At 46.1% G+C, this 24119-nt stretch overlaps 1 protein-coding gene across 1 annotated transcript in view; it reads right to left on the bottom strand.

The window, feature by feature from the left end:
* MYO10 (myosin X) overlaps positions 1–24119 on the bottom strand; it is a 209187-nt gene that overhangs the window by 12724 nt on the left and 172344 nt on the right. The window contains 12 exon segments of the mRNA XM_021702489.2: positions 1402–1596; positions 1867–2009; positions 3764–3819; positions 4555–4648; positions 7939–8034; positions 11522–11765; positions 15881–16004; positions 16809–17021; positions 17023–17700; positions 18417–18462; positions 18829–19038; positions 19894–20000. Coding sequence (XP_021558164.2) covers positions 1402–1596; positions 1867–2009; positions 3764–3819; positions 4555–4648; positions 7939–8034; positions 11522–11765; positions 15881–16004; positions 16809–17021; positions 17023–17700; positions 18417–18462; positions 18829–19038; positions 19894–20000 — 2206 coding nt within the window.

The following is a 24119-nucleotide window of genomic DNA, read 5'->3' as shown; positions in this document are numbered from 1 at the left end:
GGCAACCCCGCAACCGAGCAACCCCTCAACCCGGCAACCCCGCAACCGGGCAACCCCTCAACCGGGCAACCCCTCAACCCGGCAATCCCTCAACCCGGCAACCCCGCAACCCGGCAACCGGGCAACCCGGCAACTGGGCAACCTGGCAACCCCGCAACCGGGCAACCCGGCAACCCAGCAAGCGGGCGTTCGGAGCCCTTCTCGTTAAGCAATTCAACAATTCTCGCTGAATTCCCAAGTGTGCGAGGTAACCCACCTACCCACCCACACGAGGAGCTTCGGGCTGAGATGCAAAGATAAACATAAAACAATGAAACCCGGGATTAAATGTATCAATGGTAAAACAGGGGCGCCTGGGCGGCTCAGCGGGTTAAGCGGCTGCCTTCGGCTCAGGTCACGATCCCGGGGTCCTGGGATGGAGCCCCACGTCCAGCTCCCCTGCTCGCGTGGAGCCTGCTTCTCCCTCTCCCTCTGCCTGCCGCTCTCCCTGCCCGTGCTCGCGCCCTCTGTCTCAAATGCATAATAAAAAAAAAAAATCTTTAAAAATAAATAAATAAATGGTAACATTTGCTTTGAAAGAAAAACAGGCAGAAACTAAGTCACTTTCACGGGTCTGGAACCAGAGTGACAACACTTCCCCTCCCTCTCTGACGCTCCCTCTCCCTTCCTGTTTGTTTCCTTTCCTTAGCCTCTCCCTTGAGAAGAAGCACTTCTGCTAAGCAAGCAGTGTGTGTGTCCTGAAACAAGCGGTCATTTGGAACAGAGGAGCTATATTTAAAAAAGCATAAAATCGGGGCACCTGGGTGGCTCAGTCGGTTAAGTGTCTGTCTTTGGCTCAGGTCATGATCCCAGGGTCCTGCGATCAAGCCCCAGATCCGGCTCCTTGCTCAGCGGGGAGCCTTCTTCTCCCTCTCCCTCTGTCCCGCCCCCGTGCTCATGTGCGCTCTCAAATAAAAAAATCTTAAAAAAAAAAAAAAAGCACAAAATCATAACTAAAACTCAACAAAACTCAATCGAGAAATATTTTCATAATATTGACAAGAATAAAACTAAGCTAACATGACTGCTTTTTATTCTAGGTTAATAAGCTCAGGGACAGTCAGGATTTAGCTTTCTTGGGCTGTGTCAGGACTCTCACCCGCACAGGGATGGAAAAGAGCTCACCACAGGAGAATCTTTGTTTTTGTGTGGTCCTAAGAACACCTGTGCAACTCAATTAAGCAGGACTTCTTTACTATGGGTTCAATACTAAGTGTCCACAGAGCTAACCACAGATGGCCTCAGAAGATAAATCAACAAGAAATGAGCTTCTTTTGGGGGAAAAACTGCGGCACACACTCCAGGCAGCAAACTCATTCCCTGAGCAAAGCCAGGCTCGTCGCGGACACGGGGCCCTGTTACCTGTCTCTTTGAAGATCTTCTCGTCCGGAGGCACCACCGAGCAGAGGCTATTGAGGACCAACGTGCCCAATTTCAGAGCATTCTTCTCGGAGCTCTTATAGTAATCCAAGGAATTGTGGGTGAGCACAAACCACCGCTTTTTTAGTTTCAGTGAAGACATTTTTGGACTGTTTTTTACTTCTTTGTGCAACCACCCTGTAAAGAGATTAAAATGTCAATTAAAAACGATGACGAGAAACCCCAAATACCAAGTAGTAATTTGCGGGAGGCTTACAGATGGGTCCTACTTCTACATATTTGCTGGAAAGGGCCATCCATGGCCACTTCTTACGTGATTTTTTTTTTTTTTAAAGCAACTCCAAGAGTAAAAATTCCTCAGAAAAGCTGCTCACGCGGGAAATGCCGCAGTATCTACGCAAAGGAGAACAGAGCTCCATGACAAAGCAAAGCTGTGGTGGCAGTCACCTCTCACAATAAATTCCTGGCCCTCCACTCTGGTGTCGCCCTTGGATCTCTGCAGCAGCGTTATCCAGTGATGCATCTCCTCCGGCGTATCTGCGTTACAGTGGAGGACCCGGTTGGCCGTGATGATCACAAACGAATTGGGTCTGAGCGACAGGGCAGGAAGGAAGCAAAGACTTTTAGCTCTACCGGCAACATCACCTGTCTGAAGCAAGATCAAATGCCTTTTTCCTGGCGTATGGTCACAGGGATTGAAAACTGCAGTGCTGTTTGTATTTTTATGCTAAGGCAACTCTTGCTCATTTCTGCAAGATTTATTTTCTGCATCATTAACCTTTAAACTTGGAGCCACACATTCTGAAGGCCCTGGAAGGGGAAAGATTTCTTCATGCAAAACTTTCCAGATGACACTTGGTTTAGGGAAAGCTAAGTAAGGTGACGGTGGGGGAAAATTTTTTTTGATGCCTTTCCAAAGTAAATTTCTTTCTGCCTCTGGGTATTGCCTTGGATGATATTTCTGTGGGTCGGTAATGAAATGTCAGACACCAATAATAAAAGAAGATCAGTAAATAGGTGTAAACGGAACATCTTATGCACGCGATTATGCTTGCTACTAAAAGCCACCTGGGTCCATGTGTTCAAAGCAATCTAACAAAGGCTCATTTCCCAATCAGGGGTAACATAATAATGGAAATTTACTTTCTCCCTCATCTCTTTGTCTGGCAATGCCCTGAATCTCTCCTAGGCCCTTGCTCCTACTAATTCCTGCATCTAACCACTTAAGCTAGTGACTTGTGAATGATTTCTTACAGGTTTTCAAATGTTTACAGTAGCTAAGTGCTGCAGAAATTCAAGAAAAAGCAAGATTAATGGGACGGGTGCTCTTTCAAAATAAGAGACTTTTCTATAATCTGGAAGGGAGAAAGGAGGGCACTTGAGGGAGAGAAGGGTCTGAGCAGCGATGGAAGGTTCTAGCATGGATCCTCATATACCCAGCCTGCTACAGAGAAGGGGTTTAGGAGGAGACAGATGGAGAGAGGGTGGGAACTTGACCCTCAGAATAAAATCTTGGGCCATTGACAAAACATACTTGTTAAGGTCCCCGAGCCAGGTGTAGGATGGCGCAGGGTGATACCAGAAATAAAGGGTCTGTGATTCAGAAGAGCCTCTGTCAACAGGCTGATGAAGACTCCACATAATTCTGCCTAGTTGGCACCATTTTTCTTGTCAATTGGAATACATTTCTGTTCACTTTCTAAAGCCATGCTCCTGAAGGCAGAAGCCAATTTTGATTCTTACTCGGAATTCAAATGGCAGCAAAGAAAAATAGAGAAGATAAAGACAAAGGTCGATAGTACAGACTCCTGAGGGCATCCATGAAGATGATTTCCCTTCAAAAAAGACAAAACCAAAATATGCTATCTAAAGGGCACAGATAAGATGGAAATGTCAAGGAAAAATCTTTGTGGTTTAATTTATTAATACTCTACATATAAATTACAATCAAATCCTTTTTAAGTTCATTATCAAGTTTGGAAAAGGGAAAGACACGCTTCCCTATGCTGGAATACTGTTTTCCTAAGCAGACATTTTCTTCCTCTGTGAATCCTGGATCGATCCCTGTATCCAAATGAAGAATATTCCTCTTGTTGTGTATGTTTTTAATTGTTTAAATTAGGTTTCCACAGTCTCCCCCAGCATCCCAAAGATACCCAGAGAGCAAGACTTCTGGATGGTGTAAAACTGGGCACAAAGAAAGAAGCCTGGGACTGACCAGGTGTCAACACACAGCCCAGAATCATTTCATGGCCCAGAAAAGAAGAAAGTGGCCCAGAAGCAGAGAGAGCTGGGGGAGACTGCAGGTTACTAATTCCTTCTGCTGAGTCACACCCCAACTTACCTATCGGGGCTATCGGAGGCACACACGGAATCAATCAGCCCCACATCCAAAGTGCCCTGGAAAGGAGCAAAAACGGGGGGAAGAGAACCACTTAAGTACAGCACATATGACCCTAACATCCCTAGGTTACGGCTCTCTAAAGAAGCAAACAAAAAACACTCCTCCTTTCTGCATTAACTGTAAAATAATGGCTATCTAAGAAAGGTCCCCCTTCAGCTGGTGAGTACAGACAGCCTCTACTCTAGACAGGGCAGAATCTACAGTTCACTCATTTAAAAAAAATTATAAATTAATCTTTGTCTTGTTTTTCGGATACTTTCAGTGAAAAGTGTTTCAAACTTCTTTCAATAGCACAAATTTTCTGACTTACACTAGGATCCATCCCTAAATTTAGATGTACTCCACTAAGAAACTTCGATGTGAAGTTGTTCTTAGGAGAAAAGAAAACTTTATTTCTAAAATATGATTCTATGGTTCGCTGTGTGTCCAGGATAGAGTGAAGACCGAAAGAACACGAGTTAGAATTCACTAAGGCCTTTGAAGGGAAGTATGATGTGCTTCCATGATTTCCTAAAACTCGGGATTTTTTTGTTGTTGTTGTTCTTTTAATGGTTTAAGGCGGGAGGACTGGAATCTATTACTACTTATAATCTTCAACAAATTGTTTTTCTGCATTATTTTTAAACAAAATATTCCTTTAGTTATTACACTTTTACTTTAGATTGTCTAGAAATTCCCAGGCCGCTCGCCTCCCTGGGGACGTCTCCCTCCACCCCGCGATGCTCACACACCACGGCATTTTGTGGGTTCGCCTGCTCGTCGTGCATCTCCCGGATCTCCTGGTCGGTGGACGCGTGGACCTGACTCAGCACGCTGAACCACTGGCTGTGGGAAGGAGAGAGTGACTGTCAAGGAGGTGCCAACTGCTGGATTGGCAACATGGTGACCGATGCCCTTCTCCACATTCTCTGCGAAAATGACATTTCCTCTGAGCAACTTTGTTTTTAATCTGCCTACACTTCTCGTGGGTAAACGTGGGTTTCATGCCACCAATGGGCAAAGGTAGAAGCAGCAGCCAAAGTGCTTTAGATACCAGCTGCTGCAATTTCAGATCAACAGGAGATCCTCTCCTCCAGCTGCCCCAGACCTCTAGACAGTGAATGGAGGATGACGAAATCCTCAGTGCCACCCAAAATATTTATATCAAGGATCTTTATTGAGGATGTTATCTATAACCTAGGGAATATTCAAGTGCCTTTTCATGTCTTAAAAGTAAATTCCAAGGTAAGAAGGCCAATGATGTCAGAGTACCATCTCAAGATGGCCACTGAGGTCGATCTTCCCTGCTCGTTTCCAGGATGGGGTTTTCAGCCACCTGATAGGATTTCTACCTAAGTAAGAATAAAACCATAGGAGAGCTGGAAATAGAAAACAATTGCTTGGGGGCGCCTGGGTGGCTCAATTGTTAAGTGTCTGCCTTCGGCTCAGGTCATGATCCCAGGGTCCTGGGACCGAGCCCCGCATCGGGCTCCCTGCTCCCCGGGAAGCCTGCTTCTCCCTCTCCACTCCCCCTGCTTGTGTTCCCTCTCTCGCTGTGTCTCTGTCAAATAAATAAATAAAATCTTTAAAAAAAAAAAAAACAATTGCTTGAAGAACAAAGTGGAAAGGTTTTTTTGACTGGAGAACTCTTCTATCTTCACCTCAAATGAGTTTTCTCACTTACAGCCTCATTAGAATCAGACAACAAAGGAAAACGGGTCAACCCCAGAAAAGTCAAGCTGAACAAAAGTCGCGATGTACCTAGAAACACAATATAGGCTTGAGGAAAAATGACCACAAATAGCCACACATCCATCTGTCCATCCATCCATCCATCCATCCATCCAACATTTATCAAGCAACTATAAAATGTAGGAGGTGCCAAATGTGAGATGCTAGGGACAGCCTTCTCCTGCAGAGGCTAATAAGACCTATATACACGCTCCTACTAAGTATGGCAGAGGACAAAGTATTTGGTGTATATGATGGGATATTTAAGCAAAAAATGCGTATCTATATAAAGGGTAAGTCATGTCTCTATAGCAAAGCACTAAAATCCATCTCCTGTGATTCCTAAAGGAGAAAAATGTGACCAAGAGCTTGAAAACAGGCAACGTAAACAGACTCCTAGGGAAACCAAGGGAAACATCTCAATATACACTTGCTTCATCAATTCTGATTAACTCAAAGGCAAGACTTAAGTCACTGTTTTATGAAGCTCAAAAATTTCCCAAATCAAACACTGAAAAACACATATGTTCAAGATGGAGGCCACACGGGAGCTCTCTCTCACACCCACACGCGTGCACGCACACACACACACACACAAATAAAATTTGCTGGCCTTTCATTCTGTTCAGGTGACACTCTTAAATTTACAAATTTCTCCTCCTGAATCAAGTTTAACTCCATCTGAAAAGGAATTTTAAAAAATGTGTTCTACTGGTCAAGAAAAGAAGGCCTCAGTTAAACTATCACAAATGTTGGGGCCCCTGGGTGGCTCAGTTGGTTAAGCAGCTGACTCTTGATCTCAGCTCTCTTAATCTCAGGGCCGGGAGTTCAAGCCCCGCCCTGGGCTCCAGGCTGGGTGTGGAGCCTACTTAAAAAAAAAAAAAAAAAAGCCCCCAATGTTAAATTTAGCAGGTCGTATGGCCCAAAAAAGAAAGGACGGCTCCCAAACGCTGGGCCTATAATTCAGCTGAGAAGCTGTAGGCATTCCACAGACCACAACCAACCACAGGCAGTCTCTAGGAGTCCCAGATGGAATGACGGGACTGTAATTCCAGGTTTACTTGTTTTTCCAGTCTGTGTCATAATTTATGGATCCAAGCAGGGTTTTAGTTTGTTCCCATGGGAAGAATTATTTTCTTTGCCCTTAATGCTGCTACCATGGTGCTCTATCAACTCAAACATTCAAAGGGCAAAGGGGTAGTAGCGAAAGGCACTGAGAATTCATTACAAGATTCGAAGGATTTCGGAGCTCAAAAGTAAAGGCTATGGAAACGTGGGTTTCATGCCACCAATGGGCAAAGGTAGAAGCAGCAGCCAAAGTGCTTTAGATACCAGCTGCTGCAATTTCAGATCAACAGGAGATCCTCTCCTGAAAAGCACCAAATACACATTAGGACCACAGGCTGACGATGCTCCCTGACATTGCTCAGAGGGGAGCACAGATACCTCCAACACAGCCCTGTGGCTCACAAAGCAGCAGGAGAAAGAGATGTTCTGCTCTATCTCATCCGCTGTGTGACCCTGTGATGCATCACTCTGGGGAGCAGATACCAGTTCTCTCCTTTTTTTCCACACCTGCACAGCACGAGGATGGAAACCTGAGGTCCAGGAAAGTGAGACCACTTGATCCAGCCAATGGACACCAACCACAGTGTCCTCTGAGCTTGGTCAAAGATTTAAGCTCTTTAAGAAATGTAAGAAACGTAATGCCTCCGTTCAGTAGAATTGAGCTTCTGTGACTTTACAAATTATACTCCCTTTCTCCTACCTGAGTCTCCTACTCTGTAAAATGTGGGTCACGGTAATAATGGTAATAATGCTATTAACCGTGTAGGGTGGCTGTGAGAATTAAATGGGTTAATATATGTGAAGCATTTCAGAATATTGCCTGAAATACAATAATTCTCTTACTGGTGTTAACCATCTCTTCTGTCCTACTGAATTCTTCAATATGAAGACCCTAAATCCTCCTCGAAAGCCACAGTGCTATCGTTTATTTAAACAATCAGGGGTTAATGCCCTTGCTTTCTCAATCCTTAAGCAAACACAAGCTGTTCCCTGTCAAAGCTCAGAAGCTTCCAGAGGGTGGGCTTGCGGCTCTGTGTGGTTGCACGGTTCGCATACGCTGCTGGGGACAATAAAAGCCTGAGCCGAGATAACAAGGGGTCTGTCTAGTGGCATTCAAAGCTGGAAATCCTGGGCTGTGTGTGGTACTTGGACACCTTAGCCCAGCGGAAGACTGCCCAGGGGACAAGCACGTCAATCTCATGACTCAGCTCTTCAACCATCCTAACAGAAAAGCCCAACCAGAGAATCAAGGACAGTCTTTTCAGAGCCGGGTGGGTGGCCGAGGCCTGAGCAGGGGTGAGGACGTCGTCTGCGGGCAGTCGACAGCTGTGTCTCACCTGGCATCTTCTGGGGACTCGGCGATCAGGTGGAAGGTCCTATCGGCCATGATGATGTCAATCCCGTTCTCTTTGCTGGTGTTATCTATGATCTCTCTGCCAAGTAGCAAAAGCACCAAATACACATTAGGACCACAGACTCCTTAAGAGTAAGCAGGAAAGGCCATTTCACCAAACTGCTGATGGGAGTTAGAAACTGTAACCGAAAAATCAAACACCCACTTCAGCCTTGCTTTTTTTTTTTTTTTTTTAAGAAATGATGAAGATCCCTGTGCCCCCCCGGGGGGGGGGGGGGGGGTGGGGTGAGGAGACGGGGTCTTCTCTGCTTCTAGAGAGAGAGGAAGTCTCACCTGGGACCAGGGGTAGGTGTTTCCTTGAGGTTGGTAGACTACTCTAAGGAGAAGTCTCTCTCCTCACTCTGGCCCACCCAATGCCTGCCCCTGCTGAGGCCTTAGAAGGCTTGGGGCAGCTGCCCCCAGTCTGGCCCACACCTTCCCTCAGCTCCTCTCACTGCCCTACAATGGGAGGACCCCCACAAGGCGACTAGTGTGGCTTGGGCTCTTCCCCAGGTCCTCATGGCTTCCCCCTTGAAGGCCTTGGCTGACATCTCTGACATACTCCACCTCGTATGGGCACATTATTTCCACTGGGGGCTCTGGGCTGAAGAGCAGCGTTTGGGTGTTTCTGGATTTCAACACCACCTTGCTCTCATCCCAACATGGAGGTTTAAAATCGGTGGACCAGGTTAACAAGATCAGGGTAAAACACAAAGCAGATGTTGGCACAGAAACAGAGATGGCCAAATAGTTGATGACAAAGGAGCTTGGGGATAAAGCCAGCTTGCTTTGCCAAGTGAAGGAGTATAACTCTTCACAGTACAATATTCATTTCACATCTACACACCTAAACAGTCTAATTAGAAAAAATAAATATCTTAGAGCTAGAATCACTGAGACAAGATAAAATATTTTTAAAGATCAAGACGGTGAGAATTCCTTCAGCAGTCTGTGACCCCCTTTCTGAGCAGGAAGAGGTGAGAGATGGGCAGGAATCAGCCAAGTCTCGGGTCACAGAGTCTCCTGAGCAGGACTCTAGGGAAACTGTCCAGACCATGTCATCCTGGACCGGCCACTCTGCCTCTCAGGAACTCGGCAACCCTGTGTGTAAAGTGAGAGATGAGACTGTGATCTAGCTGGAAGGCTGTGGTTCTGGACCACTGTGGCCCACATGGTCCTGGGAAACGTTCAGAAACACAGGCGGTGGTGGTGAGGGGGGGCTCTCTTCAGGGTGGGGCCCTGGGACCTGCACTTGTAAAAAGCTTCCTTGGAGAGGGAGTGATGATATTGTCAGGGTCACGATGCAATATCTGGAAACTCTGTAGGATAAATGCGGTGGCATCTTCAATGACAGCGAGTGTGTGAAGAAAATGATGGGGGGGGGAATGTTGTATAAATTACAAGAGATTTGAGAGATCGGTCGATGGATTAAAAATTATAAGCCTTACTTGGATTCTGATTGGAAGAAATAAACCAATCCAAACCAGCAAGAGCACTATCACCTCCATATACAAGACAACTGGGGAAATCTGAACAATGACTGGAGTCTGGATGATTGAGAAGTTACTGTTATTTTTTTAAATGCTGTCACCATAATGTGATTATATATTAAGAGTCTTAATCTCTAAGTGTATACTAAAATATTTAGAGATAAAATTCTGATGTCAGGAACTTGCTTTACAGAACACAGCCTGTAGGGGGAGCAGTGCGGGTGGGGTTACAGATGAAACACTATGGCCATGGGCTGGCGGGGGAGGGGGCGGGCGGTCACAGCTGAAAGCTGCCTAACAGCACAGGAATTTCATTATATTCCCCTGCCTGCTTCTGCATAGGACTGAAATTTTCTGTAATAAAACATTTCAAAATATAAAGTGGATACTTTTAATTAATGCCAATAAAAAAATCTTAATGTGGTGAAACCCTAACAACTCCCTGCCCTCCCTCTGCAGAACAGGACAGAAACGGCCGAGTAAGAGCTAATGTCTTCTCAACTCTGTAATTTTCACAAAGCACCCGGAGAATAGGGCTTTTTATTAAGCAGCACAGAGCAAGGTGCATGAGGATTATACATCAGTTTCCACCAGGGAAATTCCCTCTCTGTTCCCTGCTCTGAGCTTCCTGGCATTTGTCGGGGAGCCTCCTATAGGCTGAATCAGGAGGAACATCAGGGATGCAGGGCTGAGAGGCAGAAGCACACAGCTGTGTCATGCTATGGAAATTTCTTGTAGGATTTAGATTCACAGCCCCACACGCTCACGCCTGTGCTGGATCATGGGCTCCTAACACACCCCAAGGGCAGCCTGGAGAAGTCCAATACTCCACTGTCTGCACTTCATTATTTGCCCTTAAAATTAAATGCGTAGAACACTCTCCTTGTTTAACTTCCCACACTTTTTAATGAATAATGTTCTAAAGTCGCTGATGCTGGTTAGAAACAAAACACCATTTTCAGGTCTCGTGACTTTAGGAGTTAATCTTCTGTCTCAAAGCTTATTTTACCCATTTTCTAAATATGGTGATTGCTTGGTTTTGAGTGGAGTAATGGCTAATGGTTATCCCAAAGCACTTAATGTATAGTATCAAGTTACCCAGCTGCCGCGAAGTCCAACAATTTCCTGAAAACCTTAATTTTTAACCCAAATAATAGGTCCTCAATAGTCCAGGGCTTTGGTTCTATAAGAGGGTGGCAGCAAAAGGGGGTGTGTTGGATTCAAAGCCCAGTTCTGTTCCTCTCACTGCTGGATACAACGATGGCTGAAATATCCCACAAAAGTAAAAGATAAAGGATTCATTTAAAAAAAAAAATCTCTAAGAATGAAGGGTATTCAAAAAGTTAAAAAAAAGAAAAAATGAAGGTAGTCAAAAGTTATAATCTTCCAGTTACAAAATAAGTCCTGGGGCCATCATGTACAGCATGAGAGAATTAGTTAAGAGTACAGTATCACCCATTTGGATAAAGTGCTAAGTGAGTAGATCTTAAAAGTTCTCATCACCAAAAAAAAAAATTGTTAACTATGTGTGGAGATGGATGTTCACTAGACTCCCTGTGGTGATCACTCTGCAATATATACAAAGGTGGAATCACTCCGTTGTACATCTGAAACTCACATGCTATATGTCAACGACACCTCAAAAACTAAAGCAAAAAACCAAACACCTCCAGATGGGCAGTCTGGTTCCAACTTAGCAATCTGTTGTGGTGTGTTGATCAGTAAAAGCTTCTTAACCCACTGTTCAATATTCGAGGATCCCTGCACACAACCAATCACATCCCCACCAGGACCAGCGGGCATCTTACTGAGAGCAAGGGTCTGAACGTGACCATGAGAAGTGAACGGTTCACAAAGTCATTTCCCCAGGCCCCTAACAATTCGATCGGCTCAAGTGAATGACTGGGACGCACTTGACGCCTACAACCTACTGCTTCGAAGACCGTGGGCCAGGTGGCTTTGGAGGCATCGACATGAACGACCGAGCAGCCCCCGAGCACCACCCCACTGGGCCATCTCCGGGGTCCGTCAACATACTTGGCCGTCCGGACCTCCAAGGTGCCTTTGAGCTTCTCCTCGCTGTCATTTTCAAAGTACATCAGCTTGGACTGGCGGAGGACAAACCAGCGCTTCTTCCAGTTCCTCCTGGACAGTGTGGAGGAGCCCCCACCTTTTTTGTGGAGCCAGCCTTGCTTGAGGGCCTCCTGCTTGGAGCGGAACCACAGGAAGGTTTCATCCTTGAGGACGCACCAGCGGCGTTTCCAGGAGTTCATTAAGCCACCTGTTCCCCCAAGATAGGGTAGGGAGGGGTTTGAGAAAAGTCAATCACACTGCATGACGACATCAGTGGAGCGTCTCAAGGTTCAGCCTATCCTCCACTTTGCCCAACCGCCGTGCCCCCAGACACCGCCCGACAAAGCATGGTGCCTGCCGGCTTGTGTTCAGGGGGCGGTGGGCGACACTACACCAGCTTGGCTGGATTACACAGCAATGCTGTCCCTTCCTTATTCCCAAAGCAGCTCCCACTCAGCTGAGAAATCTTGGTGAGGTGCTGGCAGAAACACAAATCATGAACTGACACTCTAACCCTGGGATGAGTCGAGATGGGGCGCTAACCATCTCCGAACAAATGGATCATGCTTATCTCCAAATGCCCCAGAGAGGAGAAATTAGTTTAAAATGGTGTCAAAGTTTACACACATTCCTTCTTCCTTATTTGGTCAATGGGGGGGGGGCGGGTGGAGAGGAAGAGGGGTACAAGACTTAAAACTTCCATAGGAAAATAAAACAGGGCTTTTTTGGATAAACACTTTTCAAAGAAAAGTATCATCATCTGAAAATCGTTTATATGTAAAAAGTGTAGATTTAGGACATGAAACGAGAATTAGCCATAATTTATTTAGTAGAAAACGTTTTCAGTAAGAGAAGTAAAACAAGGATATACATATATGTTTTACAAGATAAAAATATTCCTAAGGGGGCACCTAGCTGGCTCAGTCGGAAGAGCATGTGACACTTGATCTTGGGGTTGTTTGAGCCCCACATTGGGTGTACAGATTACTTAAAAATGAAACCTTTAAAAGAAACTTCTAATATTTTTCCAGCAGAATAATTTTATCTTAGTATTCTAGATTTCCCAAGGACGGTCAAAGATGACATCTTAACCACCATCAATCAAAAAATCTCTTAAGGAATCCACTGAAGGATACTGAATCTACTTCAGTAATTTATTATAAAGAGACGAGTTACATTTTTTGATCAGCCAGTCTTAAAAATAAGGCACAGGTGAATACAGATCCTGAAAGAATAAAGAAAATGCTTTCTTTTCCAGATTGGAGGTGGCTTGAACACAGACCTTCTCAGATTAATTTCTTCAATGATTGCTTCAGTGAGCACAGAACTAAACCTCACAGTGAAACAGATGAGGTAATGGCAACATTACTTGGGGTCTGGCGTGCAAGGCACTTGCTTTCGTTGGACACACCGATGCCTTTTCTTTCTTTGGGGGGGAGAGAGAGAGTGCGTGCACGAGCAGGGGGAGAGGGAGAAGCAGACTCCCCACTGAGCAGGGAACCGACATGGGGCTCGATCCCAGGACCCTGAGATCATGACCTAAGCCAAAGGCAGGAGCTTTACCGACTGAGCCCCCCAGGCACTGCCCCCGCTCCCCCCATGCCCCTTCTTAAACCTAAAGCACCGTCTGCTCGCTTGGCTGAGAAGTCTGGGACCACGCCACGCTCCAGGGCGGTTTCCTAACAAACTACAAACTCGCCAAGGGATACCAGAATCAAACTTCTTTCTGATTTGTGGCTTTAATCTGGGTTTCTCAAAGCAAGCCCAGAGGAAATGGTAGTACAAGGTTATTCTATGACCTTATTGTCTTCAGGTGATAAAGGTTAAGGACGTTGTAGGAGGACAGATGGGGACTACGGCTTCTAGTGGTGAGCACTGAGCAAGGTGTGCAAACGCTAATTCATTACGTCGTACACTTGAAACTAAGATAATACTGTATGTTAGTTAATACTTTGATTAAAAAATGTTTTTAAACAATAAAGGTTATTCACAGTTGTTTTGAAGACACAGATTATACCCGTTATCACCATAGCCATCACCTCGAGTTTATTCACTCTACTGGTCTTATGCTAAGAGTGGGACTCACTCCCAGCAGTCCCTCTCCAATTCTGGGTGCTCTCTCAATACTTCATCATTCGGAGAATTCGATCAATGCTATTAATTTCGTAACGGCAAACCCTTTATGGAGACTATTAGGCTGGTGCAAACACATTTATGCTCAAAATATAATCTGGTGGTTAGATTTTCTTTATCATTGGTTTTTCTCAAACGTTTGGTCACAACTTTATAAATACTTTATTGAAGATTAAATGATGATGTGTCAAAGATTAGAAGGTGACGCATTTATATGACAACTTGTTTTATTAAGAGGAGTTTGCCAAAAATTCACTTGTTTACCTTCTTGGGCTCTTCATGCTTTAATCTTAAGATTTTAATGCTTTGAGTAGATCTTTATTTTTTCTAATCTTATTTGTTTTAATCAATTATGTAATAAATCCAAATGCCATAGAAGAGTGACTTATATAGGGAATTCTAAAGCTAACTTAGGGAACTAGAATTAACTAGGGGTGGGGGAAATATATACTACAAATAAAAAGCTTATATTTATCCTCAGAAATGAATGACAAAAATCTTAAAATGCTCTGATTTCATACTTCTTAGATTAACTTCTGATTTGTGACTAAATTTTTTTCTTTTATTGAGTATTCTAGTGAACACTTGATTACTCAGTTCAAAATTTTCAATCTTTTTCATTTTAGCACACCTATAAAAATTTCCACCAATGACTTCAGGCAATAGGAAGATCCCCTGTAAACTAAACCTAGCGAGGTTTCCATGAGCACTTTGGGGCTCTGGGGTTGAGAACAGCAGACCTTTGAAAAGCCAGTGACTGATACTCGTAGCTAGACTGATGTTGAAGATGGCGGGGTGGGGGGTGGGGGGGTGCAGAAGAAGCAAAAAAAAAAAAAAAAAAAATCAAATGAAAATAAAAATGTAAGTGAAGAACAGGAAAACTATTAAGGCAGAGAAGTAATATGAAAAAAGATAAATATGCCAGTAGGAAGGAGAAGCAAAGGCAAAGAACAGAAGAAACAGGGAAAGGGAACACAGAATAAAAATTTTTTCATGGAGGGAAACAGAAGGTAGGAGAGATGGCAGTGGAAAAGAAAGTGAGGAAGAGTCAGGAAGACCTGCTGACAGAGAAACGGGGAAGGGAAAGGAAAGGAGGGGTGGCAGAGTGAAGGGCATCATCAGCGGGATGATGGTTTTGGTTACCCCTGCCCATCCCCCAGATCTGGACCTGGTTCCTCATGTAGCCTGGAGCCGTGAGAGAAACCAGACAGACCCTTCTTTCAGGGATCCATGTGAAACTCCTACCAAAACCTGGTGAGGACTGTGGCTTCTCATGATCCCTGTCACAGATTTAGAAGTCAGAGTTGAGGGGTGCCTGGGAGGCTCAGTCGGTTAAAGTGTCCAACTCTTGATTTCAGCTCAGGTCATGATTTCAAGGGTCGTGAGATCGAGCCCTGCATCAGGCTCCGTGCTGAGTGTGGAGCCTGCTTGAGGTTCTCTCTCTCTCTCTGCTCCTCCCACCCGCACCCAAATAAAAAAACTTAAAAAATAAAATAAAAAATATAAGTCAGAGTTGAGAACACGGAAGAGGCATGACCACAAGGGCCTAATTAAGTTCCTTTCCAGAAGGAGCATGCTTTGAAGTCCTTAAGTATTAAGGGCCAATACAAGACATTCAAAATTTAACAGCGGTCAAAATATACAACCCAAATCCTTGTCATGAAGTGTGGGGTAGACAGCAGGTGTCATAAGCAGTCAAGGCAAGGTGCACCCTGTCTCAGATCTTTACTTTTCTCCCACGTATAGGAAACCCTTCTAGGTTCTCTAACACTCCCGCGGGAGGGAAAGGTGCAGTGTATCATTATAACGGGCTACGCCAACTGCGGCAGAAGCGAGAGAGAGAAAGGAAAGGAAAAGTGTGTGTTGGCCGGGGCGTGGGAGATGTAGGAAGAAAGGAAAAGAGCACAGAAATGAGATGGGGTGGCAAGAGAGAGGAGACAGGGCCCGAAGACGGTGACGGTGGCTGCATCCTCTGGCCTAATGCTGTGAGAATCCAAGCAGCGTTCTTTGTGGTATGATCATGGCACCCCCGGCATCCCTCGTTCACCTCAGAGGACCTAACGCCAGGTGGGGGCCATGGAGAGTGATCTTCCTGGTCCCCCTCAATCAGCCTCCGTGAAAACAAAACCTCAGCGGTCCGTGGCTCTACCGCACCCCCCTCCCCAGGCGCCCTGGGGACATGGGTCCTACCTTTCATGTATAGAAAGCTGTGGAAGTAAGGCAGGGTGACACAGCTATACACCGAATCCCTCCGGTAAGAAAGTTCATCGTCTGTATCAAACCTAGAATCAAAGTCCTCTTCGCTGTCTTCAAACTGGACAAGAAGGAGAGAGCCAACAGTGAGCCAAACAGAAAAGTCAACAAAAATGCCCAGCATCTGTCAACATTGAAAAACAAAACAAAACCTGGCAGAAGCAACAGGAGGATTCGTACCATTTACAACACAGGGTGGTCATCAAAAGAATTACAAAACACCGACCTGTAAGGTCAAATGATCTATCGAATTGATACGATGCGAGACATACTTTCATCCAAAGGCTGTTCTAAAAACACTGCTGTTCAAGGGTATAATTTTAATCAAACCATACAAAAGTTAATTCCCTTTAAATTACAATGATAAGAATACCTTCAAGCCTTAGAAAATCAAGGGGCTATTTAAGGCAGAGCCAATGGGAAAAAATAAAAGTCAACTATAAATAAACCCATATACTAGAAAGAGCAGGTGTAAGCCATTAAGGAGCGCAGAACCAGGTAGAACATGCCGGGGAGTGGACCGTGAAGCCACCCAAAGGCTAGACCTTTCGCCCGTGTGCCCTTGGCCATTCTAGTTCTAATTTAGGGCGGGCTTTATTTCCCCACCTGCTGGGAGGCTATGACAGACACAGCTTGCGTTTCCATTTGCAATGCCAGTTTTCTTAGGCGAGTCTGGGCTCTGTGTTCAACCTACAGCAAGCACATCAAAGCTCCATCTACTAATGCGATTGCTTTTGGCCAGAGAAAGGGGTGGAGGATCATCCTCAAGAGCCCGACTCTGAAACCTGGGCTCCCCCGGGGCGCGGGTCACAGACAAGGTCCACCCCCGCACCCCACCCCCCAGGCCCCCGCGGGCCATACTCACCGAGGACTGCGCCCCTTCCGAGCTGAAGCGGTACGCCCCGGAGCTGTTGTAGGTCCCCACGGAGCAGCGGTAGTCCGGGGACCACTGGCTGCCGTACGAGTTGGAGAAGGTCACACTGCTGCCCGACGTGATGGCGCCGTCCTCATAGTCGTCCTGGTCGTAGTCGTAGTCACCGTCCGGGGAGGGGAGGAGGCCGCCGCCGCCGCCGCCGCCGCCGCCCCCCCCCCTGGGGCATGCAGTAGGCGGGCTCCCCGCTGGACGAGCCGTGCTCCGACGGGGCGAGGAGCACCGTGCTGTCCGCGCTGGGGCTCGTGGGCACCACCGTGTCGTTCATGTAGGGGTCCTCCTCCGACGACTCGTCGCTCGTGCGGATGCCGCTAGTTCGCTGGTCCGAGTGGCCGTGCTCGCTGGGGTTGGGTGAATCCTTGAAGGCGTCGTCGTCGGCCTCGAAGCCCTCGTCCACCTCCTCCTCCGGGTAGGGCTGGCTGAAGTTGAAGCTGGGCTTCTCGGCGCCCGCGCCCTCCGCCGGCCCCCCGAGCTCGGCCGAGAACTCGCTGCCCACGGACAGGGAGCGCTCGATGTTGCGGACGCACTCGTCGATCTCGTCGAAGTTGAGCGACTCCAGGAACTCCTGCGCTGCTCGGCACGCTTCGTCCTCCAGCCGCCTGAGCTCCTCGTCCCGCAGCTGCTGCAGCTTCTGCAGGGACGCCTCGGTCAGGGACAGCTCCTGCCGCTCCTTCATGCGCTGCAGGTCCTCGATCTCTTTCTCCAGACGCAGGATCTCCTCCACCTGCTTGTTTTCCTTCTGCTTCTCCAGGTCACAGTGCAGTCCCGCTTCCCTCAGACTCTTCTGCAAGGCTTCCCGCTCCTGCTGCTTCCGGGCGGCTTCCTCCTGGGCAGAAGAGGAAGGAGGAGGTCAGCAAGGGTCACGCCAACCAGCACAAGCATTGCTCCTTCTCTGCAATAAAGAACCATGAGGAGCTGTGCTTTCTTTCTATGGGCTGAACTGTGTGCCCCCGCCACCAAATGGATGATGTTGAAGCCCTAATCCCCCCTACCACAGGATGTGTATTTGGAGACAGGGCTCTGAAAGAAGTGATTGAGAATAAGGCCATGAGGGGGGCTGTAACCCCATCTGACTGGTGTCCTTACAGATGGAGGAGATCGGGGGACACACAGAGACACCAGGGATGCATGCACGCAAATGCAAGCCCACGGGAGGACCCAGTGAGAAGGTGGCCACGTGCAAGGTAAGGAGAGAGGCCTGGTCAGAAAGCAAACCTGCCGACACCTTCATCCTGGGGGGTCTAGCCTCCAGAACTGTGAAATAACAATTTGTTTAACCCACGCGGGCTGTGGTACTTTGTGATGGCAGTGCTAGCCAACTAATGCAGAGCTTACAGGCGTTTATAGAAATGATGCTTAAAATCTCAGACATTCACTAAGTTTTACTCAGTTGTAGCGGGTTGCGCATCATCAGCATCTCCTTTAAAACTCTTCTTCTTGTATCTTTATACTTTATTTTCGTTTTGAATCCTTACATCAAAGTGTTTGAGGTCGGAAGGAAAGGGGCAGATGAGATGGCACACGGTCAACAGCATTCTTTACCTGTTGGGCGAGGAGCTCAGCTTCTCTTCGTGCCCTCTCTCTTTCTCTAAAAATGTAAAGGAAAAAGATGGTGAAAATAACCAAAAGCAATGAAAAAAAAAATCTCAGAAGCACGTTTCTGAGAGAGCACTACCTTTTTAAAAGATAACTTTGCTAAATACAATTTAAAAAGGGTGAAGGATGGACCCTCTTCCTCTGGTCAGTTGGCTCATTCTGTGCATGAATAAAAATGCACAGAACTCGGTATTCAAGGCTGCCAAGGAATTTTATATCCAAGCCACCAGGAGGTAATGTTTCAAACAGAAGGTTCTGCAGCATCCACTGAGAATTCTTGCTGCAAGAATGGATATTGACCTTAAAACTTTCAAAAGGTGCCCTTCTGCTTCATCCGAGCAAGAAAGCTAATGTATACCTCTCCTCTTCCTCCCGTTTCCTCTTCTCTTCCTCCTCCCGTTTCTCCGCCAGCAGGCGTCTGTAAATTCGCCGAGCAATCTGACCTCGGAGTCGCTTCTGGAAAACTATGGCTGCTTTCTTCAGGTGCAAAAATCTCCTCCTCAGAAGGAATGCTCTGTAATTCTTCTGTATGATCACTATGCAATACAGGACCTTTCTGTATTGCTTTCTGAAAATGGAAAACAAAACAGCACAACAGAATAGCTGTTGAGGTAATGAGGCTCCGAGCTCTTCAAATGAGTTTACATTAATGCTACAAGACAGAAGAAGAGGGCCAAGTTCTGAACGTCTCATTACAGGGACGGGAGCGAACAGGAGGCGGCCCCTTTGGACAAAACAAAACGGAAGGAAAACAAAAGAATAACAACAAACAAAACTAAAGCAAGAACCTTATCATTATCTTGGCTAAATAAGCCCATAACCCCTAATGCTGACTTTGAAGAGTCCTGGGAGAGGTTGGCTTGTAAACAGCTCCAAAAAAGATTTGATGTAGTCTCCCGTTCTCATGAGGGGGAAAGAAAAAGGCCACAGCAGGATGGTCTTCAGAAAATGGAACGGCGTGGGGTTTCACAGAGCAGGCAGGTCCGCAGAGATGGACAGAACTCTAGCGCACAAGGCAAGAAGCTGCCTCACTGGGCAAACACGGGGGTGGGGGGGGGGGGTTCTCTGTGGACCCGATGGGCCAACAGCCAAGTCAACAGCCAGGCTGCCCGGCTTCAATACACGACACACAGGAACTGGGTAAACAACTTAAATATCTCGGCACTGTCCCCTCCTGTCATCGCTCTAATGGAGACAGCAGGAGGCCCCTTGCCTATGTTCACCCAAGTCAAGCCAACTGGGCATCTGGCATCGCTAGTTAGGAGCGCTACGCTGAGACTCCCCATAGCCTGGTCCTGACCTCCATCCAGGTCTGTTGTAAGTAAAAGCAAACAAGGGCTACCCCGCCTGGTGACACATACAGGGGGGGGCCTCCTCTTGCCACTTTATACTTTACGGCTTCTCCCCTCTGTGTGCTTCTTACCGTGCCAAGTAGCCCAAGACGTGGGCCCGGATCACCATGGCCGCCCTCGTAACTTCCTCCTCCCGATGCTTCTCCAGTTTCTGCTCCAGGGATTCTCGAAGGAAGACCTGGCCGAGGGAAAGGGACGCATCAGAAGCAAAGAACATGGCTGGCAAAAGGAGGTTCTCTCCAAGTCAGAGATAACTTTTGGAAGTCAGGCTTTCCTCTCTCTCCGTAAATTTGCTCCAAACACACAGCCATGTGTTCTAGAACAGTGCTTCTCCAATTCCCTGTGGCGAAGGGCTGCTTTGTTTTTTTAACTTTCCATCTGTCATGTACTAAGACATTCGAAAAATAGAGCAAAAATATATTACTAGGAAGAAAAAGCGAAGATACAGAAAATAAAAGTCCCCCCCCCTTTTTTTTGGTTATTAGATCCAACAGGCAAAGAGGACTATGAAGTTGCCATCAAAGTTTACACTCACTTAAGTGGGACAAATAGTTCATGGACCAGCACCAGTCCCACATGAAGTGTAAGTCACAAGAAACACAGAGAGACACTCTATGTTACAAAAGGAAAGAAGGAAAGGGAGGGAGCGGGGAAAAAAACGAAGAACTTTGCAAAATGTTACTTTACTAGCACAGGGAAACTCTCTCTGCATGACTGTTAAGTGATTACAATCACGGTATCTTGGCCTCAAAAACTTTTAATGCACATTTAAAAGTTGACATTAAGACTGTAATTCTGAGGGCGCCTGGGTGGCTCAGTTGGTTAAGCGTCTGCTTTTGGCTCAGGTCATGGCCCGAGGGTCCTAGGATCGAGTCCCACAGTGGTCTCCCTGCTCAGCACGGAGTCTGCTTCTCCCTCTCTCCCCTGCACCCCCGCTCGTGCTCTAATAAATAAAATCTTAAAAAAAAAAAAAAAAAAAGAATGTAATTCTGAAAACAGAGTTTGAAATTAGAATTGAACCATTTCCGCTCCATCTCCGTTTGACCCTCACAAGAATACCAGAATTGGGACAAAACAGATCATAGCTATTTGCTGGCCTATTTCTGGGAACAGGCACCTCAACCCTATGCTTATTAAATAAGGGAAGTATATCTGCTAATTGGCACTCTGTATCAGAATTCCCAGTATTTAAAAAGACGTGAAAACATTAAGACCCTCCCTTAATCAAGGTAGCTTTAAATTTTATAATTTCAGATTTACTGTCTGCATAAGAAATTCTGAACTATTTCCTAGAAGAATTAGTGCCAAATATTCTTATGCTTTTCTATTAACGGTCAGCCTGGGAGCATTTTGGTGGTGGTGGGCGGGAGGCTAAATGACACTCTCTCGCACTCATGATGTTTTGATTTATGCTCCTGTGAGTCATTCTGGCCTATAATGATGCATTATGTTTTCTTAATAGCACATTTTCCCAGACACTCTGCTCTGCTTCTTCCAAGACATTTGGGCAAAAAAAAAAAGCGAATAAAGAATCCTACCACCATGTGACTCACAGAAGCTTTACCTACTCCTGCTCCGGGTTCCCGAGCACTTGCAAAACTCTACCACAAGTAATTCTCCTAGAAAAGTTTTTCACACACCTCTCTTCCTATAATTGCAATTATATGCTCTACTGATGCATGAAGAGACTGCATCTTTGGCCAAAAAAAAAAAAAAAGTAAAGGACAGAAGCTGCAAGTATAAAGCTTCTTTATTTGATAATAAAAAGTTTTCAGAAATACGAATCTCTGAAGCAGTTTTCATCAAGACTAGACTTTCAAGAAGTATTTAAACCTCTTTGAGACTTTTTTCCAGCATTAAAGATCTTATTCTAATGCTGTTGCTCTGGGGAGTATTTAAAAGTATGAAAGTCATGGGGCGCCTGGGTGGCTCAGTCGTTAAGCGTCTGCCTTCAGCTCAGGTCATGGTCCCAGGGTCCTGGGATCGAGTCCCGCATTGGGCTCCCTTCTCCGCGGGAAGCCTGCTTCTCCCTCTCCCACTCCCCCTGCTTGTGTTCCCTCTCTCGCTGTGTCTGTCTCTGTCAAATAAATAAATAAAATCTTTAAAAAAATAAATAAATAAAATAAAAGTATGAAAGTCAAATCTTGGGGAAGCACGATGGTGGCGGGGCTATAATGAAACAAAATGCCAGTTCTAATGAGCAACATATTTATTCCATGATCAAATAGAGAGCTTTATGAAGGGAAGAGTGTCTTTCACCTTCCTGGAAGTCTACAGAATGTCTTGGTTTGAATCAGAATCAGAGAAATACCTGCTTTAGTGTTAAGTTTCATGCCCATCCCAAAGAGCTCTCTGCTCCACCTAGTACATTTACTTCCCCATCTTTCTCTAGATGCTCTTCCACTAATCCGAAGGGCAAACAAATAGAGCAGAACACTTTTAGAGGCCCGACTCAGCTTAAGAACATCCACCCTGAATTTATGCAAGGACACACAGAAAGCCACGTCCGTTCTCCCAGCCCAGCAGCGGCCATATCCCCATCCTCCTGGGACGCGGCCAAGATGGAGCCAGCATGACCCAGCTTCTGTGGATGGAAGTGCTGCCCTCAGCAGGTGCCACCAAGTGGCTCAGGAAAGGGCAGTGCCCACTCAAGGGACTGCCCTGCTGAACTCGACTCAACATACAATATGAACAATTTCATCTGGCTTTTTTTCATCCTTATCCTAATAGTTCAAGAGCCCAAGGATTATTCTAGTAAAATGTCTTTATTAAAAAACACCTCTTGCAGACTTTATTGCCATAGAACAGAGGGGAAAAGGTCTGGCAACAGAGTCCAGGTGGTCAGAAAAATGAAATGTGTCAGAGTCACAAGGCAGCAGGAAGAGTCAAAACCAGGTCACAACTCAACCTCACAGTGGGGACACACAGGGGAATGTTCTGGACGGGCTGTTCACCGGAGGTTCAGGCAGGACTCCTACCTGAGTCCCCAGCAGATATGAATTCTTGCCTTCCAAGTACTAAATGTGTTTTTACGTGAGCCAACTAATTTAGACCTGGTACCGTGTTTCATTTGCCGACTACAACACTGTCCACGTTTCCCTCCATCACGTGTGATGGGAATTTCTTTACTAGAAGATCCAGATGTTCATTAGATTTCAAGGCTTTAAATACAAAGACCTTCTGGTAGCAACACTGACCAAAACACACACTAATGTATAATTAAGTCAAACAGTGGTCAAGGTCAAAGCTATTTAGTGGACACAATTCAAACGCTCTGATGTTTACATTTTCTTCCCAGTGTTTCTGTGAACCGTCAAGTTTCCATCCTACTTCTACCTCCAACTGGTCACCAATTAAAGTTTAACTCCTCTTTAAAGATGTCCTCATCCTGAATGCTTTCCTGAGCATTTCAATCCACAGTGAGGTCTCTCCTGGAGAAGCGGTGTCCTTATTCCTAGAGGAGATGACGCTGTGTGATTGATCGGTGGCACGTGGATGTCTTCTCTCCCGGGAACATAGTAACCTGAAGGGCAACGTCATTATATCTCTGTGTCCCCTGTGCTATGCCTGGTTCCAAGCCTTGCTTGGGCCTCATTTCCATAATGTAACTGTAACTGTACGTGAAGTTGGATTGGTTCTTGAGAGCTCAGAGAAGAGACCTGTATTGTCTGAGACATCACAATCTTTGCTGTCATTCCACTGTATAAGGCAGTGGGATAGGAGGAGGGTAGCCGTTGATAGAGAATGCAGTATCTTTTTGATTAAAAAGTCAGAGCAGGCTGATATTGTATTGTCAAGAGCTCCATTTGAGCCATCTTTAGAAAGTTTCCCCGGGGGGACTACATGAGTGATACCCTCGTTCCATCCCTTATAGTTTTCTAGTGCTTACCAGACATTGACTGAGCTCCTACTCTTTGCACTGTGTAGAAGAATGAACAATCAACTCTATGTTCTCTCCTGGGTGATTGTAGAGAAGTCACCAGGTAACACCAAGACGGCACAAGACCATGTTGAGTGTCACAACGGGACTGATGTAGATGGCAGAGGAGGGGGCTTGACTCAGTTTGGGGGTGTATTTTTCGTGCGGGGTGCAATGGAGAATGTCAAAAAGGATTCCTGTCCAAGTCCATGTCTAAGCTAAGACTGGAAGGATGAGTTAGATAAATAGGGGATGGAGGTGGGGGCCAGAGGGAGGAGAATTCCAGGCAGGAAGACCTATAAACCTGTGAGGACACATCCTGAGATGACCCCCCAGTGAGTTACACCCTGGTTTAATCCTGCAAGTGTGGGTGGAAAC

Source organism: Neomonachus schauinslandi, chromosome 7 (genome assembly GCF_002201575.2).
Source record: "Neomonachus schauinslandi chromosome 7, ASM220157v2, whole genome shotgun sequence".
In the NCBI taxonomy this organism is placed as follows: domain Eukaryota; kingdom Metazoa; phylum Chordata; class Mammalia; order Carnivora; family Phocidae; genus Neomonachus; species Neomonachus schauinslandi.
Note: the sequence above shows the minus strand (reverse complement) of the source record. Positions and strands in the feature narration are given on the sequence as shown.